The following is a 21,599-nucleotide window of genomic DNA, read 5'->3' as shown; positions in this document are numbered from 1 at the left end:
ATGCCCCTACATGAGAATGACCTGCAATGGTCCTATTTCAGAGACCTGAGCCCATAATCCAGGGCAACATTGCCAGCACCTGTACTGCGTCACCGATGCACTGTCAGAGATGTTAAACCGAGGCCCTGCGCCTCTCTCTGGTGGACTGATCATTTGGTCACTGTTGGAAGAAGAGCAAGAGAGTTCTCCCCTGGTGTCCTGGCTAATATTCATCCCTCAACCAATACAATAAAATGAATTATCTGTTCATTATCGCAAGGCTGTTTTTTGGGAGCTTGTTTTCATATAACACTTTACAAGTTCTTCATTGGCTGTGAAGGGCTTGCGGAAGTCCTGAGGTTGTGAAAGGCACTATAGAAATACAATACTTTGTTTCTCATGGGCACTGACTTATCTCTGAGCGTCTCCCAAATGGTCAAGCCTCACGTGAGAATCCAGACAGGGGGGCAATTTTACTATGGCCAAGCGTGACATCCGATTCCCCACAGTCAACCGACCCCCATACAGTACCAGCATTACCCCAGGTGAGGTGAACCGCTCTCTTGCTGAAAATATCTGGGAGTGCAAGGGCTTTGTTGTCCTTAACTGTGTAAGGGAGCGAGAAATCCATGACACAGTTATCAGACTCCGGTGGCTCTGGCATGGAAGGGGCTTCATGGGCTGAATGGCCTACTCACGCTGTAGACTTACATTATGGGAGTACAGAGCAATAACAGAGAGGCACCACTCTTCCAAATGGTGCCTCCCTGTGTTTGCTGCCCTCTACTGCTTGTAGTTGTAACCCACTTCAGGTCAAGTTCCCAAATGCGCCAGTGCCCAAACTCGAATCATAGTTGACCGCCTGTTGGTTAGTTCAACTGATCAGTTGTCCAGTATTACCCAGTGATCCGTAGCTCTCCTTCACTTGATTAACTGAGCAAATGCCAGGGTGTCCAGGAGAGGAGGGCAGAGATTACCCTGAGGTATCTCCATTCTCAACATGTCGGACTGGGAGCAGTGACCGTTTTTAACCTTGTCTTTTACAGGGAACTTGACGATGAAATCAGCGCTGACCTGGTAGAGGAGGTAAGATGGCAGCTGTTTAAAGGGTGGAGCTTAGGGGCATCAAGGGACAGTATACCCACTGCCACATTTTATTTTACAAAGTGACTCCGGACATTGCACAGCATGCACAGAACTATCACAGACGTCATCAAGGTGTGCGAACATTTGCCAGCCTGCCAGTATGAATACGTGCATGCATGACCATCACCACGCAATGATGTCCTCTCTCCAATCATCCCCGATTCACCTCGCTCAATCCACGCCACTCCCCCACGCCCCCAAACTCAGCTACTTGCTCCCTTCCCCTTGGCTGCTTTCCCACCTCGGCCACTCACTCCAGGCCTCGATGCTTTCTTCGCCTCCCCCCACCCCCCACAGCCGATTGTTCCCCGCTCCCCGCTTCCCCACCCCCCTGTCCTGCCAGCCGCTAGCTCCAGGCCACTTGCTCCTACATCGACCCGTCACCCCTTGCGGCCTGCCTTGCTTCTTCGGGCGGCACGCGGAGCCCAATCGAACGTTAAGGAAAGGCAGCGGGGAGCCAGCGGCGAGAAGACGGGCGGGGGAGGGACCAAAAGAGAGGAAAGCAATGGCAGGAGGGAGCGGGGGACTCTTGGGGGTGGGCTGGAGGCAGCGATGTCAGCCATAGAGGGGATTTTTGGGTTGAAGTTGTTTTTTTGTGATAAATGATGCGGGCAGCTGCCTGAATGTCGCAGACAGTGACATTTCAGTGGAAGAGGCTGCATTTGCACATGTGCTAGTACTGCACCACCTAGTGGTTGTGTTGTCAGCAATCACAGCCTTTATTTTATTCTATTTTTGATATTTGTACTCCTAAGGCTGAAGGATGTTAGTGTTGGGGGAAAGGAACACTTCAATCCCGAATGCCAGCATCAAGCACCCTATATGGCAGTGCTAGATACAGAGTAAAGCTCCCTCTACATTGTCCCCATCAAACACTCCCAGGACAGGTACAGCACGGGGTTAGATACAGAGTAAAGCTCCCTCTGCACTGTCCCCCATCAAACACTCCCAGGACAGGTTCAGCACGGGTTAGATACAGAGTAAAGCTCCCTCTACACTGTCCCCCATCAAACACTCCCAGGACAGGTTCAGCACGGGTTAGATACAGAGTAAAGCTCCCTCTACACTGTCCCCCATCAAACACTCCCAGGACAGGTACAGCACGGGGTTAGATACAGAGTAAAGCTCCCTCTACACTGTCCCCCATCAAACACTCCCAGGACAGGTACAGCACGGATTAGATACAGAGCAAAGCTCCCTCTACTCCAGGGTTGTCCAAAATATGGCCCGCAGGCCAGGATCCGTCCTGCCAAAGGTTTTCATCTGGCCCGCGTATGTATTTCAGAGATGAGAAATTTTCCATTGTCGTCTTCTTCCAGACTGGCTTTTGAAAACATCACGCTGTCAGTTTCACAGCTGACAGGTGCTGCCATCGGGAGCAGCGGTTTCCCAACTTTGGAGAGATTTGGGGTTTTACGGCAGGTTCCAACTATTTTTTTAAAAGCCCATCGGAAAACCCCAAATCTGCCCGGAGTTCAGAAACTGCTGTTCCCGATAGCAGCACCTGTCAGCTGTGAAACTGACAGCACAATGTTTTTAAAGCCTGACCAACCACAAAGCTGCTATCCGCGTTCCCACTCTCTGCAACTGTCGGGGGGAAGAACAGAGAGGGAGAGAGCGCAGAGAAGAGAGGTGGAGAGAGAGAGGGACAGAGAACGGGGAACAGAGAAGGGGTAGAGGGACAGAGAGAGAGAGACGGGGGACAGAGAGAGAGAGAGAGGGGACAGAGAGAGAGAGAGAAGAGGGACACAGAGAGAGGAGGGGGGGACACAGAGAGAGGAGGGGGGGAGTGACAGAGAGAGAGAAACAGGGGGGACAGAGAGAGAAAGGGGGGGTGACAGAGAGAGAGGAAGGGGGGAGTGACAGAGAGAGAGAAACAGGGGTGACAGAGAGAAAGGGGGGTGACATAGAGACAAAGGGGGGGGGGGACAGAGAGAGAAAGGGGAGAGACAGAGAGCGAGGATGACACAGAGAGGGGGGAACAACACAGGGGGGGGGGGGGGTTGGTGACAGAGAGAGAGTGAGTGATCAAGATCACTCCTGACAGATGAACATCTATATGGAATACATTGCTGCAAGTGTGTGGGCAAACACTGACTACTTTTGCCAGCAAAAAAATGCCAAGTATCTCACTAAATCAGTGTCCAACATAGTGATGAGCAAGTAAGTCAATAAATTAGTCTTCTCATTTAAAGCTTCTTCACAAAAATTCACATTTGTTGTTGTTTTGATTAATAGTAAGATAAACTTTTAATGCCTTTATCTTTCCAAAATTGTCTCACCGGCCCCCTATGTAAGATAAAAATTGTAATCTGGCCCCCCCCCCACGTGGAAAGGTTGGATAACCCTGCTCTACACTGTCCCTATCAAATACTCCCAAGGCAGGTACAGCACAGGTCAGAGAGAGAAGGAGTTGGCATTGTAGATGGGAGTTTTGTCTTAGGTTTACGAACAAATTGTCTAATGTTTGATAGTCATGTCTTGTGTCTCCAATAGGAGGAAGTACCCGAGCATGAAATTGATGAAAAATTCAAGAGCTTATTCAGGCAGCTGGCTGGAGCGGTGAGTGTGATTCTGAGCATGGGGTCTGAGCGTTTAGTGTCAACTCCTGCTGGTGTGTATAACAACAACATGCATTTATATAGCATCCTGAATGTCGTTAAAAACATCCTAAGGTGCTTCACAGGAGTGATTACCAAACAAAATCTCACACTGAGCCCCATTAAGTGACCAAACTTTTGGTCCAAGAATTGGGTTTGAAGGAGCATCTTAAAGGATGAGAGAGAGAGAGAGAGAGAGGGAACTTCAGAGCTTAGGGCCCAGGCAGCTGAAAGCACTGACGCCAGCAGTGGGGCAATGGAAATCGGGGGAATGTACAGAAGCCGGAATTGGGAGAGTGCAGAGATCTCAGAGGGTTGTAGGGCTGGAGGAGGTTACAGAGATAGGGAGGGGGCGAGGCCACAGAGCGATGAGAATTATCTTCTGCTGCAGATTGGTAGTTGTTAATATGTCATTGTGAAAGAATGATCCACTTCCCTGGGCCTGTCAGTAATTAAGGTTTTAACAGACTGAGTATTCAGGGTGCCCAGAGGTCTCTCTAACCTAATAATGAGATATACTTTCTTTTGTCTCTCTGTAGGACTTGCAGATCACGATGAAAGAGCTTCAAACAATTCTTAACCGAGTAGTGGGAAAACGTAAGCAGCACACCCACTTCTGTGCCCTGCAGTCACTCTCGGTGCCAACTCTCAGGAGCCACTCTCCCATAACCAACCCCTCTGTTGTGTCTTATTTCTAGACAAAGATCTGAAGACAGATGGGTTCAGTATGGAGTCCTGCCGTTGCATGATAAACCTCATGGACGTATCCTCCCAAGAACGACTCACCTAACACCTGTCTACATGCTGCAGCAGATATTATCTTTGGTTCAGGGTCACTGGTCACACATGTAATGGGCATTTAAAGATGGGCGATGTGGGGTCCAGGCTTGGGATTTGGAGGTGGGATGTGTACAGTTCTGAGGTCTGGGATCGGGGAACAGCACATTTCCAATTCAGAAGTGGAAGGTCGGGGTGGGGGCGGGGGGAGCAGGAAATATCATTTGGATAAATTATGTGGCCAAATAATCCTGCAATTTTCCTTAAACGTTCCTGTAAACAGCGAGATGGAAACGCAAGACTCGGTCTTACAGAGTTCAACATGCTGTGGAATAAGATACGAAAGTGGCTGGTAAGAGATTATTTTCAGCACTTTTCCCTAAATTCACCCTCCCCTCCTGTGGGTGCTGACCCTTTCTGGTGTACAGGCCACCGTTGGCGGCAGTGTCTTCAGCTGCCTAGGCCCTAAGCTCTGGAATTCCCTCCCTAAACCTCTCCACCTCTCTCCCTTCCTTTCAGACGCTCCATAAAACTGACCTCTTTGACCAATCTTTTGGTCACTTGTGCTAATATCTCTTTATGTGGCTCGGTGCCAAATTTCTGACTGATAGCGCCTTGGGATCTTTGCTTTTCAAATGGGATTTTAAACCGAGGGCCTGTCTGCCATCTCAGGTGAATGTAAAAGATCCCACAGCACTATTCAAAGAAGAGTTCTCCCCAGTGTCCTGACCAATATTTATCCCTCGACAATCGTCACCGAAAACAGATTGTCTGGTCATGATCACGCTTGCTGTTCGTGGGAGCTTGTTGTGCACAAATTGGCTGCTGCATTTCCTACAACAGTGACTATTTTATTGGCTGTAAAGCGCTTTGGGATATCCTGAGGTTGTATAAGGCATATGAACTCAAATTTGTTACTCTTTGAGCGCCCTCTGGTATGTGGCCAAAGGGCCCCCTTTCATATGTAAAACTAGCTTTTTGTGATATTCCCTGAGGTGAGCATGTCTTCACCCAAAGTGCATTCTCCAATAGGGAGTTAGTGGATGTTGAGCAGGAGTAATGGGTGATATTTCCCCCATTGCTTATCCCAGCGGCTCTGAAGTCAATTGTAATGACCCAATCGGTGTGATCAACACAGACTGAGGATTGAACCCTTCAGCCAGACCTTCAGAAGTGTGTATCTACCTGCTGAGCGATCAGTCCCAGAGGGAGGGGAAGGGAATTGGCTGACTGGGAATTATGATGATAAATGAAGATATGGATCTTTCTCCACAGGGAGTTTTCAGACAGTTCGATTTAGACAAATCTGGGACGATGAATGCCTACGAAATGAGACTGGCCTTGGAATCAGCAGGTACTGCTTCATACACGGTATATTGGATTGCAGCATGATCTTTTATGGATTACTGGACTCTTAGAAGGAAGGGCTTGATTTTTCAATTGATACATGGAATTTTGGGCATTGTGGGCAAGGCCAGCATTTATTGCCAATCCCTAGTTGCCTTTTGGGAAGAAGGGTGGGCCTATTTCCTGAAACGCTAGTGGTTTGATAGAACTGAATGTCTTGCTAAACCACTTCAGAGGGCCAGTTAAGAGTCAACTATGTTGGCGGGAGACTGGAGTCACATATAGGCCCAGACTGGGTAAGAAGGGACATTAGTAAACCAGTTGGGTTCTTCTACTCAAATTGCCACAGTGGGATTTGAACTCATGTTCTTTGGAATATTAGTCCAGGACTGTTACTAGTCCAGTAATATAACCACTACATGATCACAACCTACATTACATTAAACTGCATGGCATTCAATGACTCGCTGAACCTCCTTTTTAATATCACGTTTTGCAGTCTCCTTTCTGATGGTGCGGACTCCTGTTAGGATACAGCAGAGGTCCTGGGGAACCCTGGAGTAGTTTCCTGCTCACGACCATCTAACTGGAATAAGGGTGATATTTGAGCTAGGGCAGTGAGTGTGGACAGAGGGGGAGTTCAGCCGGGCCCTCACTTGATGTGACTTTCCAGCTAAGGATCAGGATTGGGAAATCCTGCTTTAGTTTCCCTCCTCCTTAACAAAAGGGGTAACTGCTGCAGCTCCCAGCAAGTATCACCTACTGTAGCAGTGACTGGGAATTGTCTGGCTCCGTTCTGTGTTCTGTCCATGATCCTCGTCCCATAACATAGGCTGGGCCTCTAATGCAGGACTGAAAGACAGATGAAATATTAACCCAAAACCTGTTCAAACGGACGTTAAAGATCCCACAGCACTATTTGAAAAGGAGCAGGGAGGTTCTCCAAGCCAATATCCCTCCATCAAGCAACACTGCCAAAAATAAACCAGATTAGTTGATCATTCACCTCATCTCTTGCTTGAGGGATCTTGCGATGCACAAAATGGCTGCGCAACAGTGACTACACTTCACAGTAACTTGTATGTGGGCCGCTTTAATATCCACCTGCGGGCTATGATAAGGCACTATACTAGATTGATACCTGGAGTGAGCGGGTTGTCTTATGAGGAAAGGTTGGACGGACTGGGCTTGTTTTTACAGGAGTTTAGAAGAGTGAGGGGAGACTTGATTGAAGTTTATAAGATCCTGAATGGTCTTGACAAGGTGGATGTGGAAAGGATGTTTCCTCTTGTGGGTGGGTCCAGAACTGGGTGGGGGGGGGCACTGTTTTAAAATTAGGGGTTGCCCTTTTAGAACAGAGATAAGGAAGAAATTTTTTCTCTGAGGGTTGTGCGGTTTTGGAACTCTCTGCCTCAGAAGGTGGTGGAGGCGGGATCATTGAATATTTTTAAGGCGGGAGTAGATAGATTCTTGTTAGGCAAGGGAATCAAATGTTATCAAGGGTTGATGGGAGTATGGAATTCGAAACACAAACAGATCAGCCATGATCTAATTGAATGTCAGAGCAGGCTTGAGGGGCCGAACGGCCTACTTCTGCTCCTAATTCATATGTTCGTAAATGCAGATTCTTTCTCGTATATCTGGTTGCCCCTGAGACCAGCTTTCAAAATCTAGCAATTCAACCCAGAACCCTCCTTGGACACCTTTTGTGTTATGAAGTGGAATCATATGTGGGGTCTATCTGTGTACAAAATGACTAGCATGCTCACACACATTACTAGCTTAGTGTGACTCTCAGAGATGTGATGAGCTGCTATATAAAAGGACGTTGTTAATGAGCTCAGGTTAGTTTACAGAGTTATCTTGGTGAGTCTGCAGGCCAGGTGTCAGGACTGGCTTCAACGGGTGCTTGGATTCAAATGGTCTGTGGGCCTACCTGCCAAGTCTCCAAACCAGGACTACAGCCTTGAGCAATTCAAACATTCATCTTCCAAACCAAGCCATTTGGAAAACCGTTGCATGACGAAAAGTAACATCCAACACAATATGACCTTCTGTTTTGTGTTTACTCTGTGTATGTGTGTGTGTGTTTCACTGTTTTCTCTCTTTCAGGGTTTAAACTGAACAATCACGTGCACAATCTGCTCATCACGCGATACGCAGAGCCTGACCTTTCCGTCAACTTCAATAACTTTATCTGCTGTCTAATCCGCCTGGAGAGCATGTACAGTGAGTCCCCTATCAGCACTGCTTTACTGCTATGTTTCACAAGTTCTCGCTCCTCCCCCACGGGAGCTTCCTCTTCCCGCGATATGGCTTCCTCTGGTATCTCACCTGTGTAACCGATCTGTGAACTGAGACAGTGAGCTTTGCTGGGCTATTCAACCATGGCAGGCTTTTCAGCCAGTCCAATCCAATTGACTCTCCTGGTTCCCAGCACGAGTCAATGAAATTCAGGAGCAGGAGCCCTGGCGGATTTCATTCTCCCCCATAGCCCAGGCGCAATGGAGCCCATTCTTATCCACTAGCTGCTACCTTGACTGAAGTCAGCTACCACAGCACAGACTTGGACCTTGCTAATCTGTTAGTGTTTACACACTGATGGGGAGCTACGGCTGTGTCGAAGAGTTTGCTCAAGGACCATTCTCAGGAATACTTTACTCCCTGTTTCTGGGTTTCTGAAATAAAGGGGCGGTGGGATGATGTGTGTATGTCTTTTCTGTGTCTGTTGACAACGAGGACCTAATTATTGCCATTATAAATTGAACAATTTCAATTAATGAGCTGCTTTCTCACTGCAGGAGCTTTCATGATGCTGGATAAAGACCGGGATGGAATTGTCACCTTTAATATGCATCAGGTAAGCAGCGACATTCTCTCTGTAATCACTGTCTCTGTAATCTCTCTGATACAGCTGCCAACCACTTAAAAGGGCCACGGTGAAAATGTTCTATATCGGCCAAAGAACGATTGCCGTTATCCCTTTGCATCAACGTCGGTTGCCCTTTACAGTGTCTAAAGTGTTCTGTTCATTTTTGGGCAAAAAACAGAAAGGCCGATTTTCTATTTTTCATTTTTTTAAAAATTCAATATGCTGCCTTCTAAGAAAAGCAAAAAGCAGTTCTTTCATCAATTAAATTCAGCCTTTGTACATTTACACCATTGTAGCTGGCTTAATTTTCAGTGCCAAACCAGCCGTTCCTTTAATTGCGGCATCTGCTGCAAGCACTTAATGGTTGCTTTCTAGTCAAAATAGAAAGCCCTGGCAGCTGTAGCTACACCCAGTTCCAGGCAGTAACACCTTATTTAGAGTGCTGCTCACCGAGCAGAAAGCCTGTCAAACGTTTAATACTTACCTTGCTCTACACTGAATCCCTGCAGTTTGACATCTGAAACCAGGTCCCATTATAAACTGATTGTAGATTAGAATTAATAAAAGTAAGAGGAGCAGCAACGGTCAAAGAAAATTAATGGTTAAGTGGAGTACAAAAGCAAAAATGTGGCAGTTCTTTACAGACTACTTACTGGTCCCTAAAGGATGGAATTCAGAAGAGAGGGGGGATCTCATAGAAACCTATAAAATTCTAACAGGATTTGACAGGGTAGATGCAGGAAGGATGTTCCCGATGGTGGGGGGGTCCAGAACCAGGGGTCATAGTCTAAGGATACGGGGTAAACCTTTCAGGACTGAGATGAGGAGAAATTTCTTCACCCAGAGAGTGGTGAGCCTGCGGAATTCGCTACCACAGAAAGCAGTTGAGGCCAAAACATTGTATGTTTTCAAGAAGGAGTTAGATATAGCTCTTGGGTCTAAAGGGATCAAAGAATATGGGGGGAAAACGGGACCAGGTTACTGAGTTGGATGATCAGCCATGATCATAATGAATGGTGGAGCAGGTTCGAAGGGCCGAATGGCCTACTCCTATTTTCTATGTTTCTATGAGTCATTTTTGGGGATGTGGGCGTCGCTGGCAAGGTCAGCATTTATTGCCCATCCCTAATCGCCCTTGAGAAGGTCAGCTGCCTTCTTGATTACAACTGAGTGGCTTGCTAGGCCATTTCAGAGGGTAGTTAAGAGTCAGCCACGTTGCTGTAGGTCTGGATCCACATACAGGCCCAGACCAGATAAGGACAGCAGATTTTCTTTCCAAAAGGACATTAGTGAACCAGATGACTTTTTAATGACAATCCAGTAGTTTTGTGTCACATTATACAGTGACTCCAACTCAGAGATATTTCATTGGCCGTAAGGCACTTTGATCTTGAAAGGCGCTATATAAAAGCAAGTGGAGAGCTGATGGCAGTTGCTGATTGCTGTAATCTGTGGTATTGCATGAACTCTAACCTTGATTTTTTTGTTGGTCCCACAGTGGCTCACGCTGACCATGTTTGCTTGAATGACGCGCCAAGTCCAGCTCCTGCCAACACTTCCTCTGCTATCCACGCCCAAGTGCCTTTGCTGTTCAGACGACGGACACAGGCTGGCGCCTGCAAGACAGGGAAGCTTGATGCAGACGTACCAAACCTCCTTGCAACCAGCCCCCATCCCCAGCTAGTGCCCCTCCCACCAGAGCTGTGTTTTATGTTGGACTCGGTGAATCTGCATGCCGGCTGAGTCGTTTTTGCGGACTCTATTTTACAATTATGAATGATTTTTTTTTATTATTTCTGAAGGGCTGCCAAACTTTTTATGGGAAATTAAAAAAAAAAAATCAAAAAAAGTTGAAATGCTTGTTGGTACCTTTTGTATTTCTCTTTGGCGTCAGTGACCTCTAACCTGTCTCCATCCCACTTGCGTCCAACACTCAATGCACTGAAGAAAGGATTCCTTTGTATTTAATGTGGCAATACGGTCTCGGAGACGTCACACAGTGGGTTTGAGAGGAGAAAAGGAATCAAATACAGGACAGGGTTGGGGAGGGAAGTACTGGGGTCACTGAGGATTGAAGTAGGTTTTGAAGAGGCTTTTCAACTTGGGCAGAGATGTAGTATGGTGGGAGAGGGAATTTAAGAATGTAAGAAATAGAAGCAGCGGTAGACTTTACTGCCCCATGAGCCTATTCCACCAGTCAATTAGATCATGGCTGATCTTTTGCCTCAATTCCACTTTCCTGCTCAATCCCCATATCCCTTGATTCCCTAAGAGACCAAATATCTATCAGTTTCAGCTTCGAATATACTCAACACCTTCTGTAGAGAATTCCAAAGATTTACAACCCTCTGTGTGAAGAAGTTTCTCATCTCAGTTCTAAATGACCCTGAGACTATACCCCCTAGATCTGGACTCCCAGCCAGGGGGAAACCGCCTTTCAGCATCTACCCTGTCACGCCGCCTCAGAATCTTACAAGTTTCAATGAGATTGCCCCTCACTCTTCTAACCTCCAGAGAGTATAGGCCCAATCTACCTTAGATAAGGAGACCAAAACTGCACGGTTTTAGAGAATGTGTATGTCGCCACAATGGTTGCAAGTTTGCCACTGATGGAGGGAGGGCGGTGGGACACTGGGGGTGAATGTGCAGCCTTGGTTGTGTTCGATGCTATCAATCCAGGTATTATTACTGCATCATGATCGGAGTTAAGTATCTGGGAGAATCAAACCTCAACAACCCCCCCACAGAGATAGATTCACAGGGTGAGAGATCCCTATCTCTAGAAGGGAACTTACTCTCAGTCACCATCATTTTCCAGCAGGAGGTTGGCATGAAAGGGAATATAAAATCATAACAGCACAGAAGGGGGCCATTCAGCCCATCGAGTCCATGCCAGCTCTCTGAACAGCAATCCAATCAGTCCCATTTCCCCACTCTATCCCCGTAGCCCTATAAGTTTATTTCCCTCAAGTGCCCATCCAATTTCCTTTTGAAATCATGAATCATCTCTGCTACCACCCCCCTCGTGGGCAGCGAGTTCCAGGTCACTACCACTCGCTGTGTAAAAAAAGTTCTTCTTCACATCCCCCACTCTTGCCCAAAACCTTAAACCTGTGTCCCCGAGTCCTTGTACCATCAGCTAATGGGAACAGCTTTTCTTTGTCTACGCTATGCAAACCTGTCAGAATCTTGTACACCTCTATCAAATCTCCCCTCAATCTCCTTTGCTCCAGGGAGAACAACCCCAACTGGCTAAAATCCTTCATCCTTGGAACCATTCTGGTAAATCTCTGCACCCTCTCAATGAGGCAGACATCCTTCCTTGCAGCAGATTCATACCCTCCTTAAACTAGGGTTCAAGCGGGTCAGTTGTAGCACCCCTACTGTTCCCTGCATGACACCTGCTAGGGATCGGACTTGGGACCTTCCTGGGTCTGTGTGGTTCAGCCGCTCACTGGGTAAACTCAGGGAACCATCGTGGTGAAAAATATTCTTTCCCTGTTCTACACAGTGCCTGGTTTGACTGGCAGCCGTAAGTTCAGTGAGGGGTAGCTGGCCCACTCCAATGGTGACATGACATTGAATAAGCCATTCAAATAACAAAACATTGGGGCCCAAGGAAACAACCTCTTCACTGTATAGCCCAGGGAGGGATCCACTTTGCCCTGCTACATAATCTGTTACAGAATTAACTTTTTCTAGAGAATCAATAAGGGGGCCATTGTACCATGAGTGTTACTGGTGCCTAGGTTAGAAATTTATCAGCTGCTGTAGAGATTTCTTAATGAGTTGAGAAATATTTCCCTGCCTGTTCATAAATCTGCAGACTGCTCTCAGCAATTGTACTATGTATTTGCATCTCTCTGACTGTCTGAAGCCGCTGTGGCATGGGTTCCAGTTGAGGGCACAAGGCCCGAATGTTTATTCTGCATGTGCAACCTTTGGGAGTGAGCACCCACACGTAATTTACACTGAGCTTCACTGGTACCCACACGCGCATACTTGTTACTATATTTAGATGCTGTTCCTCTTTGCACGTCTCTTCAGCAACAGTCAGCTACTTATGAATGGGGACCCTACGTGGCTGAATAGGCACGGTGGAGAATAAGCTACAGTTTGCTGGTCCAGTTTTGACTTGATGGGCGAAATTTTAACTCATTCAAAACCCATCTACTTACACCGAGTTAAAGTCAGGCTTGACCTGTTTCTTATTTCATCAGTGTGGGTTAAAGGGCCCACACCTACACCATGAGGGGTGATTCTGCAACCCAGCCCAATGAGGTGCTAGATCATGGTTTCACCTCCTCATTGGCACTTTTATAATGAAGAAGTGTAGATGCAACCCATCGGTCTTCCTCTCCTCTCCGGACAGCCGACTTTTGGTGATTATAGTGGACGAATCCTTAATGCATTCATGTGGCATGGTTGTCTCTCACATTTTAAGCAAAATGTAACTCGTAAAAATAAACAAGTTAGCTCTCTTCACAGGGGTAACAACAGCTTTCATTTATATAGCATCTTAGCACAACATCCCAAGGCTCTTAGGTGTGATATCAAACAAAATTTGATAACAAGCCACATAAAATATTACAGCAGATGGCCAAAAGCTCTGTCAAAGAGATACATTTTAAGGAGCATCTTAAAGGAGGAGACAGAGGTTGAGAAGTTTAGGGAGGGAATTCCAGAGCTTAGGGCCCAGGCAGCTGGAGGTATGGCTGCCAATGATGGAGCGATTAAAATTGAAACGCGCAAGAGGTCAGAGTTGGAGGAGTGCAGAGATCCCGGAGGGTTGTGGAGCTTGAGGAGATTACAGAGATAAGGAGGGAACAAAGCCATGGAGGGAAACAAAAGTGAGAATTTTAAAATAGAGGCATAGTCGGACCGTGAGCCAATGCAGCTCAGCAAGCAACAGAGGAAGAGAAGGGCAAGAAAATATCATCAGGCTCACCAAATGCGACCCTCTCGGTTAGCTGGTGAACCCCTTCCCAAAAGGGTTGCCAACCCTCCAGGATTGTCCAGGCGCTTCCTGGAATTAAAGGTCAATGTTCTGGACAGTACTGCAAGTAACCCTAGAGAAAAATTATAGCACCATTTTAAAAATGGTGTGTTTTTTCCATTTTCTTTGAACACGTTTATTATTTATAAAAATATTGGAGATGGGAGGACAAAAATAAAGCCTGTTTGACTGGATAGAGTGGCTGGAGATGTGATGACACCTCCAGGAATATGTCCAACCAGAGATGGAGACCTTAATCCTCAACTGACTTAATGTGATACAGAACCAGTTTATAAACCTAAGGGGCTAGAACTCTACTTGCCAAAAAAGGCAGCTATGGATGACGAAAGAGGTAAGTGACAAAATAAAACTAAAAGACAAAGCATCCATAGAATGGGCAAGATACTAAGACAGTAAAGGGTGACAGAACAGATAGTAAGAGGTACAAAAAGGGAGTTTGAAAAGAAAAGTGCCAGAGATATCAAAATCAACACAAAGGACTTTTACAATTACATTAGGAAAAAGGTAGTCAGGAGCAATGTGGTCCCCTTAAAACTGAAAACGGTGATATTGTCAATGAAAATAAGGACATGGCCGACAAGCTGAATAATGATTTTGTGTCAGTATTTAAAGTAGAAGAGGTCAGAATGCCTCTTTCTTGCAATATTTCTTGCAATATTAGTGCAAGAAAACTAATATTGGATCACCCAAATTACCATAAGCAAGCTAACAGTAATGAAAAAAATAATGGCATTAAAGAGTATTTTTATGAACTTTCAGAAGGCATTTAATAAAGTCCCTCATAAGTTAGCTAAAGTTGAAGCTCATGGTACCGAAGGAAAAGTATTGATTTGGTTAGGAAATTAGCTGAATGGCAGCAGACAGAGTAGGGAATGAGCAGGTATTCTAACTGGCAGAATATGAAAATATATTGGTACCTCAAATATTTACCGTAGTTATGAATAACAGATATTGGGACAGAAAGGAACATTTCCAAATTTTTGATGACATAAAGATACGTGGAATTGTAAGCAGTATATTGATAATTGCCTTCTTACTCCTGGAAACCCAGCATTAAACCGGGTTTCTTTTAACGATCATTTTGCAACTGTAACAAAGCATGGCACTCAGGGTGTGTGTCAGACAGCTCATTTCAAGACTTGCATACTTTTTTTTTTTGCATAGGCACAGAAAGATAAAATATACGTTTATATATGGTACCTTTTACAAAGAACAGTACAGCACAGGAACAGGCCATTCAGCCCTCCAAGCCTGCGCCGATCTTGATGCCTGCCTAAACTAACACCTTCTGCACTTCCGGGGTCCATATCCCTCTATTCCCATCCTATTCATGTATTTGTCAAGATGCCTCTTAAACGTCGCTATCATACCTGCTTCCACCACCTCCCCCGGCAACAAGTTCCAGGCACTCACCACCCTCTGTGTAAAGAACTTGCCTCGCACATCCCCTCTAAACTTTGACCCTCGCACCTTAAACCTATGTCCCCTAGGAACTGTCTCTTCCACCCTGGGAAAAAGCTTTTGACTATCCACTCTGTCCATGCCGCTTATAACTTTGTCAACCTCTATCAGGTCGCCCCTCCACCTCCGTCGTTCCAGTGAAAACAATCTGAGTTTATCCAACCTCTCCTCATAGCTAATATCCTCTGGACCAGGCAACATCCTGGTAAACCTCTTTTGTACCCTCTCCAAAGCCTCCACATCCTTCTGGTAGTGTGGCGACCAGAATTGTACGCAATATTCCAAGTGTGGCCTAACTAAGGTTCTGTACAGCTGCAGCATGACTTGCCAATTTTTATACTCAATGCCCCAACCGATGAAGGCCGTATGCCTTCTTGACTACCTTATCCACCTGCGTTGCCATTTTCAGTGATCTGTGGACCTGTACGCCCAGATCTCTCTGCCTGTCAATACTCCTAAGGGTTCTGCCATTTACTGTATACCTCCCACCTGTATTAGACCTTCCAAAATGCATTTCCTCACATTTGTCCGGATTAAACTCCATCTGCCATTTCTCTGCCCAAGTCTCCAACCGATCTATATCCTGCTGTATCCTCTGACAATCCTCATCACTATCCACAACTCCACCAACCTTTGTGTCGTCTGCAAACTTACTAATCAGACCAGCTACATTTTCCTCCAAATCATTTATATATACTACAACAGCAAAGGTCCCAGCACTGATCCCTGTGGAACACCACTAGTCACAGCCCTCCATTCAGAAAAGCACCCTTCCACTGCTACCCTCTGTCTTCTATGACCGAGCCAGTTCTGTATCCATCTTGCCAGCTCACCTCTGATCCCATGTGACTTCACCTTTTGTACCAGTCTGCCATGAGGGACTTTGTCAAAGGCTTTACTGAATTCCATGTAGACAACATCCACTGCCCTTCCTTCATCAATCATCTTTGTCACTTGTTCAAAAAACTCAATCAAGGTAGTGAGACACGACCTCCCCTTCACAAAACCATGCTGCCTCTCGCTAATAAGTCCATTTGTTTCCAAATGGGAGTAAATCCTGTCCTGAAGAATCCTCTCCAATAATTTCCCTACCACTGGCGTAAGGATCACCGGCCTGTAATTTCCTGGATTATCCTTGCTACCCTTCTTAAACAAAGGAACAATATTGGCTATTCTCCAGTCCTCTGGGACCTCACCTGTAGCCAATGAGGATACAAAGATTTCTGTCAAGGCCCCAGCAATTTCTTCCCTTGCCTCCCTCAGTATTCTGGGGTAGATCCCATCAGGCCCTGGGGACTTATCTACCTTAATGTTTTTCAAGACACCCAACACCTCCTCCTTTTTGATATCAACATGACCCAGACTATCTACACACCCTTTCCTAGACTCATCATTCATCAAGTCTTTCTCTTTGGTGAATACTGATGCAAAGTACTCATTTAGTACCTCGCCCATTTCCTCTGGCTCCACGCATAGATTCCCTCCTCTGTTCTTGAGTGGCTACCCTTTCCCTGGCTACCCTTTTGCTCTTTATATATGTATAAAAAGCCTTGGGATTCTCCTTAATCCTGTTTGCCAATGACTTTTCATGACCCCCCTTTTAGCCCTCCTGACTCCTTGCTTAAGGTCCTTCCTACTTTCTTTATTTTCCTCAAAGGCTTCATCTGTTCCCAGCCTTCTAGCCCTTACGAATACTTCCTTTTTCTTTTTGACTAGGCTCACAATATCCCTCGTTATCCAAGGTTCCCGAAACTTGTCAAACTTATCCGGTATACCGTTTTGGATACTGTTGGGGGGGACGACTTACCAGGGGTAAGCAATGGGGTACAGGTCTCTGGCACAGAGTCTGTCCCTGTTGCTCAGAAGGGAAGGGGGAAGAGGAGCAGAGCATTAGTCATTGGGGACTCCACAGTTAGGGGAACAGATAGGAGGTTCTGTGGGAACAAGAGAGACTCACGGTTGGTGTGTTGCCTCCCAGGTGCCAGGGTTCGTGATGTCTCGGATCGTGTTTTTGGGATCCTTAAGGGGGAGGGGGAGCAGCCCCAAGTCGTGGTCCACATAGGCACCAACGACATAGGTAGGAAGAGAGATGGGGATTTAAGGCAGAAATTCAGGGAGCTAGGGTGGAAGCTTAGAGCGAGAACAAACAGAGTTGTTATCTCTGGGTTGTTGCCCGTGCCACGTGCTAGCGAAGCGAGGAATAGGGAGAGAGAGGAGTTGAACACGTGGCTGCAGGGATGGTGTAGGAGGGAGGGTTTTGGTTTCCTGGATAATTGGGGCTCTTTCTGGGGTAGGTGGGACCTCTACAAACAGGATGGTCTTCACCTGAACCAGAGGGGTACCAATATCCTGGGGGGGAGATTTGCTAGTGCTCTTCGGGGGGGTTTAAACTAATTCAGCAGGGGGATGGGACCCTAAATTGTAGTTCCAGTGTACAGGATGTTGAGAGTAGTGAGGTCAGGGATAAGGTTACAAGGACGCAAGAGGGCACTGGCAAGCAAGAACTTGGTTTAAAGTGTGTCTACTTCAACGCCAGGAGCATCCGGAATAAGGTGGGTGAGCTTGCAGCATGGGTTGGTACCTGGGATCTCGATGTTGTGGCCATTTCGGAGACATGGGTAGAGCAGGGACAGGAATGGATGTTGCAGGTTCCGGGATTTAGATGTTTCAGTAAGAACAGAGAAGATGGTAAAAGAGGGGGGGGTGCGGCATTGTTAATTAAGGAGAGTATTACGGCGGCAGAAAGGACGTTTGAGGACTCGTCTACTGAGGTAGTATGGGCCGAGGTTAGAAACAGGAGAGGAGAGGTCACCCTGTTGGGAGTCTTTTATAGACCTCCGAATAGTTCCAGAGATGTAGAGGAAAGGATAGCGAAGATGATTCTCGACAGGGGCGAGAGTAACAGGGTAGTTGTTATGGGGGACTTTAACTTTCCAAATATTGACTGGAAATACTATAGTTCGAGTACTTTAGATGGGTCAGTTTTTGTCCTGTGTGTGCAGGAGGGTTTTCTGACACAGTATGTAGACAGGCCAACCAGGGGCGATGCCACATTGGATTTGGTACTGGGTAATGAACCCGGCCAGGTGTTAGATTTAGATGGAGGTGAGCACTTTGGTGATAGTGATCACAATTCGGTTAGGTTTACCTTAGCGATGGGCAGGGACAAGTATATACCGCAGGGCAAGAATTATAGTTGGGGGAAAGGAAATTATGATGCGATTAGGCAAGATTTAGGATGCGTAGGATGGGGAAGGAAACTGCAGGGGATGGGCACAATCGAAATGTGGAGCTCATTCAGGGAGCAGCTACTGCGTGTCCTTGATAAGTATGTACCTGTCGGGCAGGGAGGAAGTTGTCAAGCGAGGGAGCCGTGGTTTACTAAAGAAGTTGAAGCGCTTGTCAAGAGGAAGAAGAAGGCTTATGTTAGGATGAGACGTGAAGGCTCAGTTAGGGCGCTTGAGAGTTACAAGCTAGCCAGGAAGGATCTAAAGGGAGAGCTAAGAAGAGCGAGGAGAGGACACGAGAAGTCATTGGCGGATAGGATTAAGGAAAACCCTAAGGCTTTCTATAGGTATATCAGGAATAAAAGAATGACTAGAGTTAGATTAGGGCCAATCAAGGATAGTAGTGGGAAGTTGTGTGTGGAATCAGAGGAGATAGGGGAAGCGTTAAATGAATATTTTTCGTCAGTATTTACAGTAGAGAAAGAAAATGTTGTCGAGGAGAATACTGAGATACAGACTACTAGGCTAGATGAGATTGAGGTTCACAAAGAGGAGGTGTTAGCAATTTTGGAAAGTGTGAAAATAGATAAGTCCCCTGGGCCAGATGGGATTTATCCTAGGATTCTCTGGGACGCCAGGGAGGAGATTGCAGAGCCTTTGTCCTTGATCTTTATGTTGTCATTCTCGACAGGAATGGTGCCGGAAGACTGGAGGATAGCAAATGTTGTCCCCTTGTTCAAGAAGGGGAGTAGAGACAGCCCTGGTAATTATAGACCTGTGAGCCTTACTTCGGTTGTGGGTAAAATGTTGGAAAAGGTTATAAGAGATAGGATTTATAATCATCTTGAAAAGAATAAGTTCATTAGAGATAGTCAGCACGGTTTTGTGAAGGGTAGGTCGTGCCTCACAAACCTTATTGAGTTTTTTGAGAAGGTGACCAAACAGGTGGATGAGGGTAAAGCCGTGGATGTGGTGTATATGGATTTCAGTAAGGCGTTTGATAAGGTTCCCCACGGTAGGCTATTGCAGAAAATACGGAAGTATGGGATTGAAGGTGATTTAGTGCTTTGGATCAGAAATTGGCTAGCTGAAAGAAGACAGAGGATGGTGGTTGATGGCAAATGTTCATCCTGGAGTTTAGTTACTAGTGATGTACCGCAAGGTTCTGTTTTGGGGCCACTGCTGTTTGTCATTTTTATAAATGACCTGGATGAGGGTGTAGAAGGGTGGGTTAGTAAATTTGCGGATGACACGAAGGTCGGTGGAGTTGTGGATAGTGCCGAAGGATGTTGTAGGTTACAGAGGGACATAGATAGGCTGCAGAGCTGGGCTGAGAGATGGCAAATGGAGTTTAATGCGGAAAAGTGTGAGGTGATTCACTTTGGAAGGAGTAACAGGAATGCAAAGTACTGGGCTAATGGGAAGATTCTTGGTAGTGTAGATGAGCAGAGAGATCTTGGTGTCCAGGTACATAAATCCCTGAAAGTTGCCACCCAGGTTAATAGGGCTGTTAAGAAGGCATATGGTGTGTTAGCTTTTATTAGTAGGGGGATCGAGTTTCGGAGCCACAAGGTCATGCTGCAGCTGTACAAAACTCTGGTGCGGCCGCACCTTGAGTATTGCGTGCAGTTCTGGTTACCGCATTATAGGAAGGATGTGGAAGCTTTGGAAAGGGTGCAGAGGAGATTTACTAGGATGTTGCCTGGTATGGAGGGAAGGTCTTACGAGGAAAGGCTGAGGGACTTGAGGTTGTTTTCGTTAGAGAGAAGGAGGAGGAGAGGTGACTTAATAGAGACATATAAGATAATCAGAGGGTTAGATAGGGTGGATAGTGAGAGTCTTTTTCCTCGGATGGTGATGGCAAACACGAGGGGACATAGCTTTAAGTTGAGGGGTGAAAGATATAGGACAGATGTCAGAGGTAGTTTCTTTACTCAGAGAGTAGTAGGGGCGTGGAACGCCCTGCCTGCAACAGTAGTAGACTCGCCAACTTTAAGGGCATTTAAGTGGTCATTGGATAGACATATGGATGAAAATGGAATAGTGTAGGTCAGATGGTTTCACAGGTCGGCGCAACATCGAGGGCCAAAGGGCCTGTACTACGCCGTAATGTTCTATCCTTCATCCTCACAGGAACATGCCGGTCCTGGATTCTAATCAACTGACGTTTGAAAGACTCCCACATGTCAGATGTTGATTTACCCTCAAACAGCTGCCCCCAAAGACACTCAATTACAGCCAATGAAGTTAGTTACTGTTGTAATGTAAGACAAGGGAGACAATGTGGACTACTTAACAGCAGCTGGCACAGATTCCTAAAGGCACAATGTCATATTGAAAAGCTGGGGCAACCACTTGTACCACACCACAGCTCTTAAATAGGATAAAAAAATGGAGTGGATCATGAGTTATAGACCAGGTGATGCCAATCTGGACTCTAAAAGCAATAGACTATGGGAAAAAGGGGTGACTTCGAGAGGTAATGAGTACTATAATTTTGAAATGCTGGGAAATGTAGCCACTTATATTAACACTGGGAGTGTGAGAGAACAGTTTCAGAAGATTGGGTTGGGGGGAGGGCGAAGAGAGAAATTTGGACAGAGAAAATTGGTGGATGGGGTAGGGAGAAATTACAAGAGAAACAAATATTGTTGAAAACTCTGTAACCAGAAAAGCGTTGATTTATAATAAGTGCTGGAAATACTCAGCAGCTCTGGCAATATCTGTTGAGTGAGAAGCAGAGTTAACGTTTCAGGTCTGTGACAAACAAAGAACAAAGAACAGTACAGCACAGGAACAGGCCATTCAGCCCTCCAAGCCTGCGCCGATCTTGATGCCTGCCTAAACTAACACCTTCTGCACTTCCGGGGACCGTATCCCTCTATTCCCTTCCTATTCATGTATTTGTCAAGATGCCTCTTAAACGTCGCTATCGTATCTGCTTCCACCACCTCCCCCGGCAGCACGTTCCAGGCACTCACCACCCTCTATGTAAAAAACTTGCCTCGCACATCCCCTCTAAACTTTGCCCCTCGCACCTTAAACCTATGTCCCCTAGTAACTGACTCTTCCACCCTGGGAAAAAGCTTCTGACTATCCAATTTTCTGACCTTTCATCAGAACTGGCAAAGGAAAAGAAAAACCATGAAAAACAAGTTTAAGAAAGGCACATG

The 21,599-nt window shown here is 46.2% G+C and overlaps 2 protein-coding genes across 2 annotated transcripts in view; one reads left to right on the top strand and one right to left on the bottom strand.

The window, feature by feature from the left end:
* The window catches only part of LOC137355847 (calpain-1 catalytic subunit-like), a 63,250-nt gene extending 52,673 nt beyond the window's left edge, over positions 1–10,577 (top strand). The window contains exons 14-22 of the mRNA XM_068021430.1: positions 1,026–1,065; positions 3,622–3,687; positions 4,265–4,322; positions 4,424–4,488; positions 4,786–4,854; positions 5,778–5,856; positions 7,962–8,078; positions 8,651–8,709; positions 10,220–10,577. Coding sequence (XP_067877531.1) covers positions 1,026–1,065; positions 3,622–3,687; positions 4,265–4,322; positions 4,424–4,488; positions 4,786–4,854; positions 5,778–5,856; positions 7,962–8,078; positions 8,651–8,709; positions 10,220–10,246 — 580 coding nt within the window. The 3' untranslated portion in view covers positions 10,247–10,577. The remainder of the gene's footprint in view (positions 1–1,025; positions 1,066–3,621; positions 3,688–4,264; positions 4,323–4,423; positions 4,489–4,785; positions 4,855–5,777; positions 5,857–7,961; positions 8,079–8,650; positions 8,710–10,219) is intronic.
* The window catches only part of tm7sf2 (transmembrane 7 superfamily member 2), a 558,775-nt gene that overhangs the window by 80,814 nt on the left and 456,362 nt on the right, over positions 1–21,599 (bottom strand). The gene's annotated exons all lie outside the window — the stretch shown is intronic.

The sequence above is a fragment of the Heterodontus francisci genome, chromosome 44, assembly GCF_036365525.1.
Source record: "Heterodontus francisci isolate sHetFra1 chromosome 44, sHetFra1.hap1, whole genome shotgun sequence".
NCBI lineage: Eukaryota > Metazoa > Chordata > Chondrichthyes > Heterodontiformes > Heterodontidae > Heterodontus > Heterodontus francisci.
This window is presented reverse-complemented; position numbering and strand designations above follow the sequence as displayed.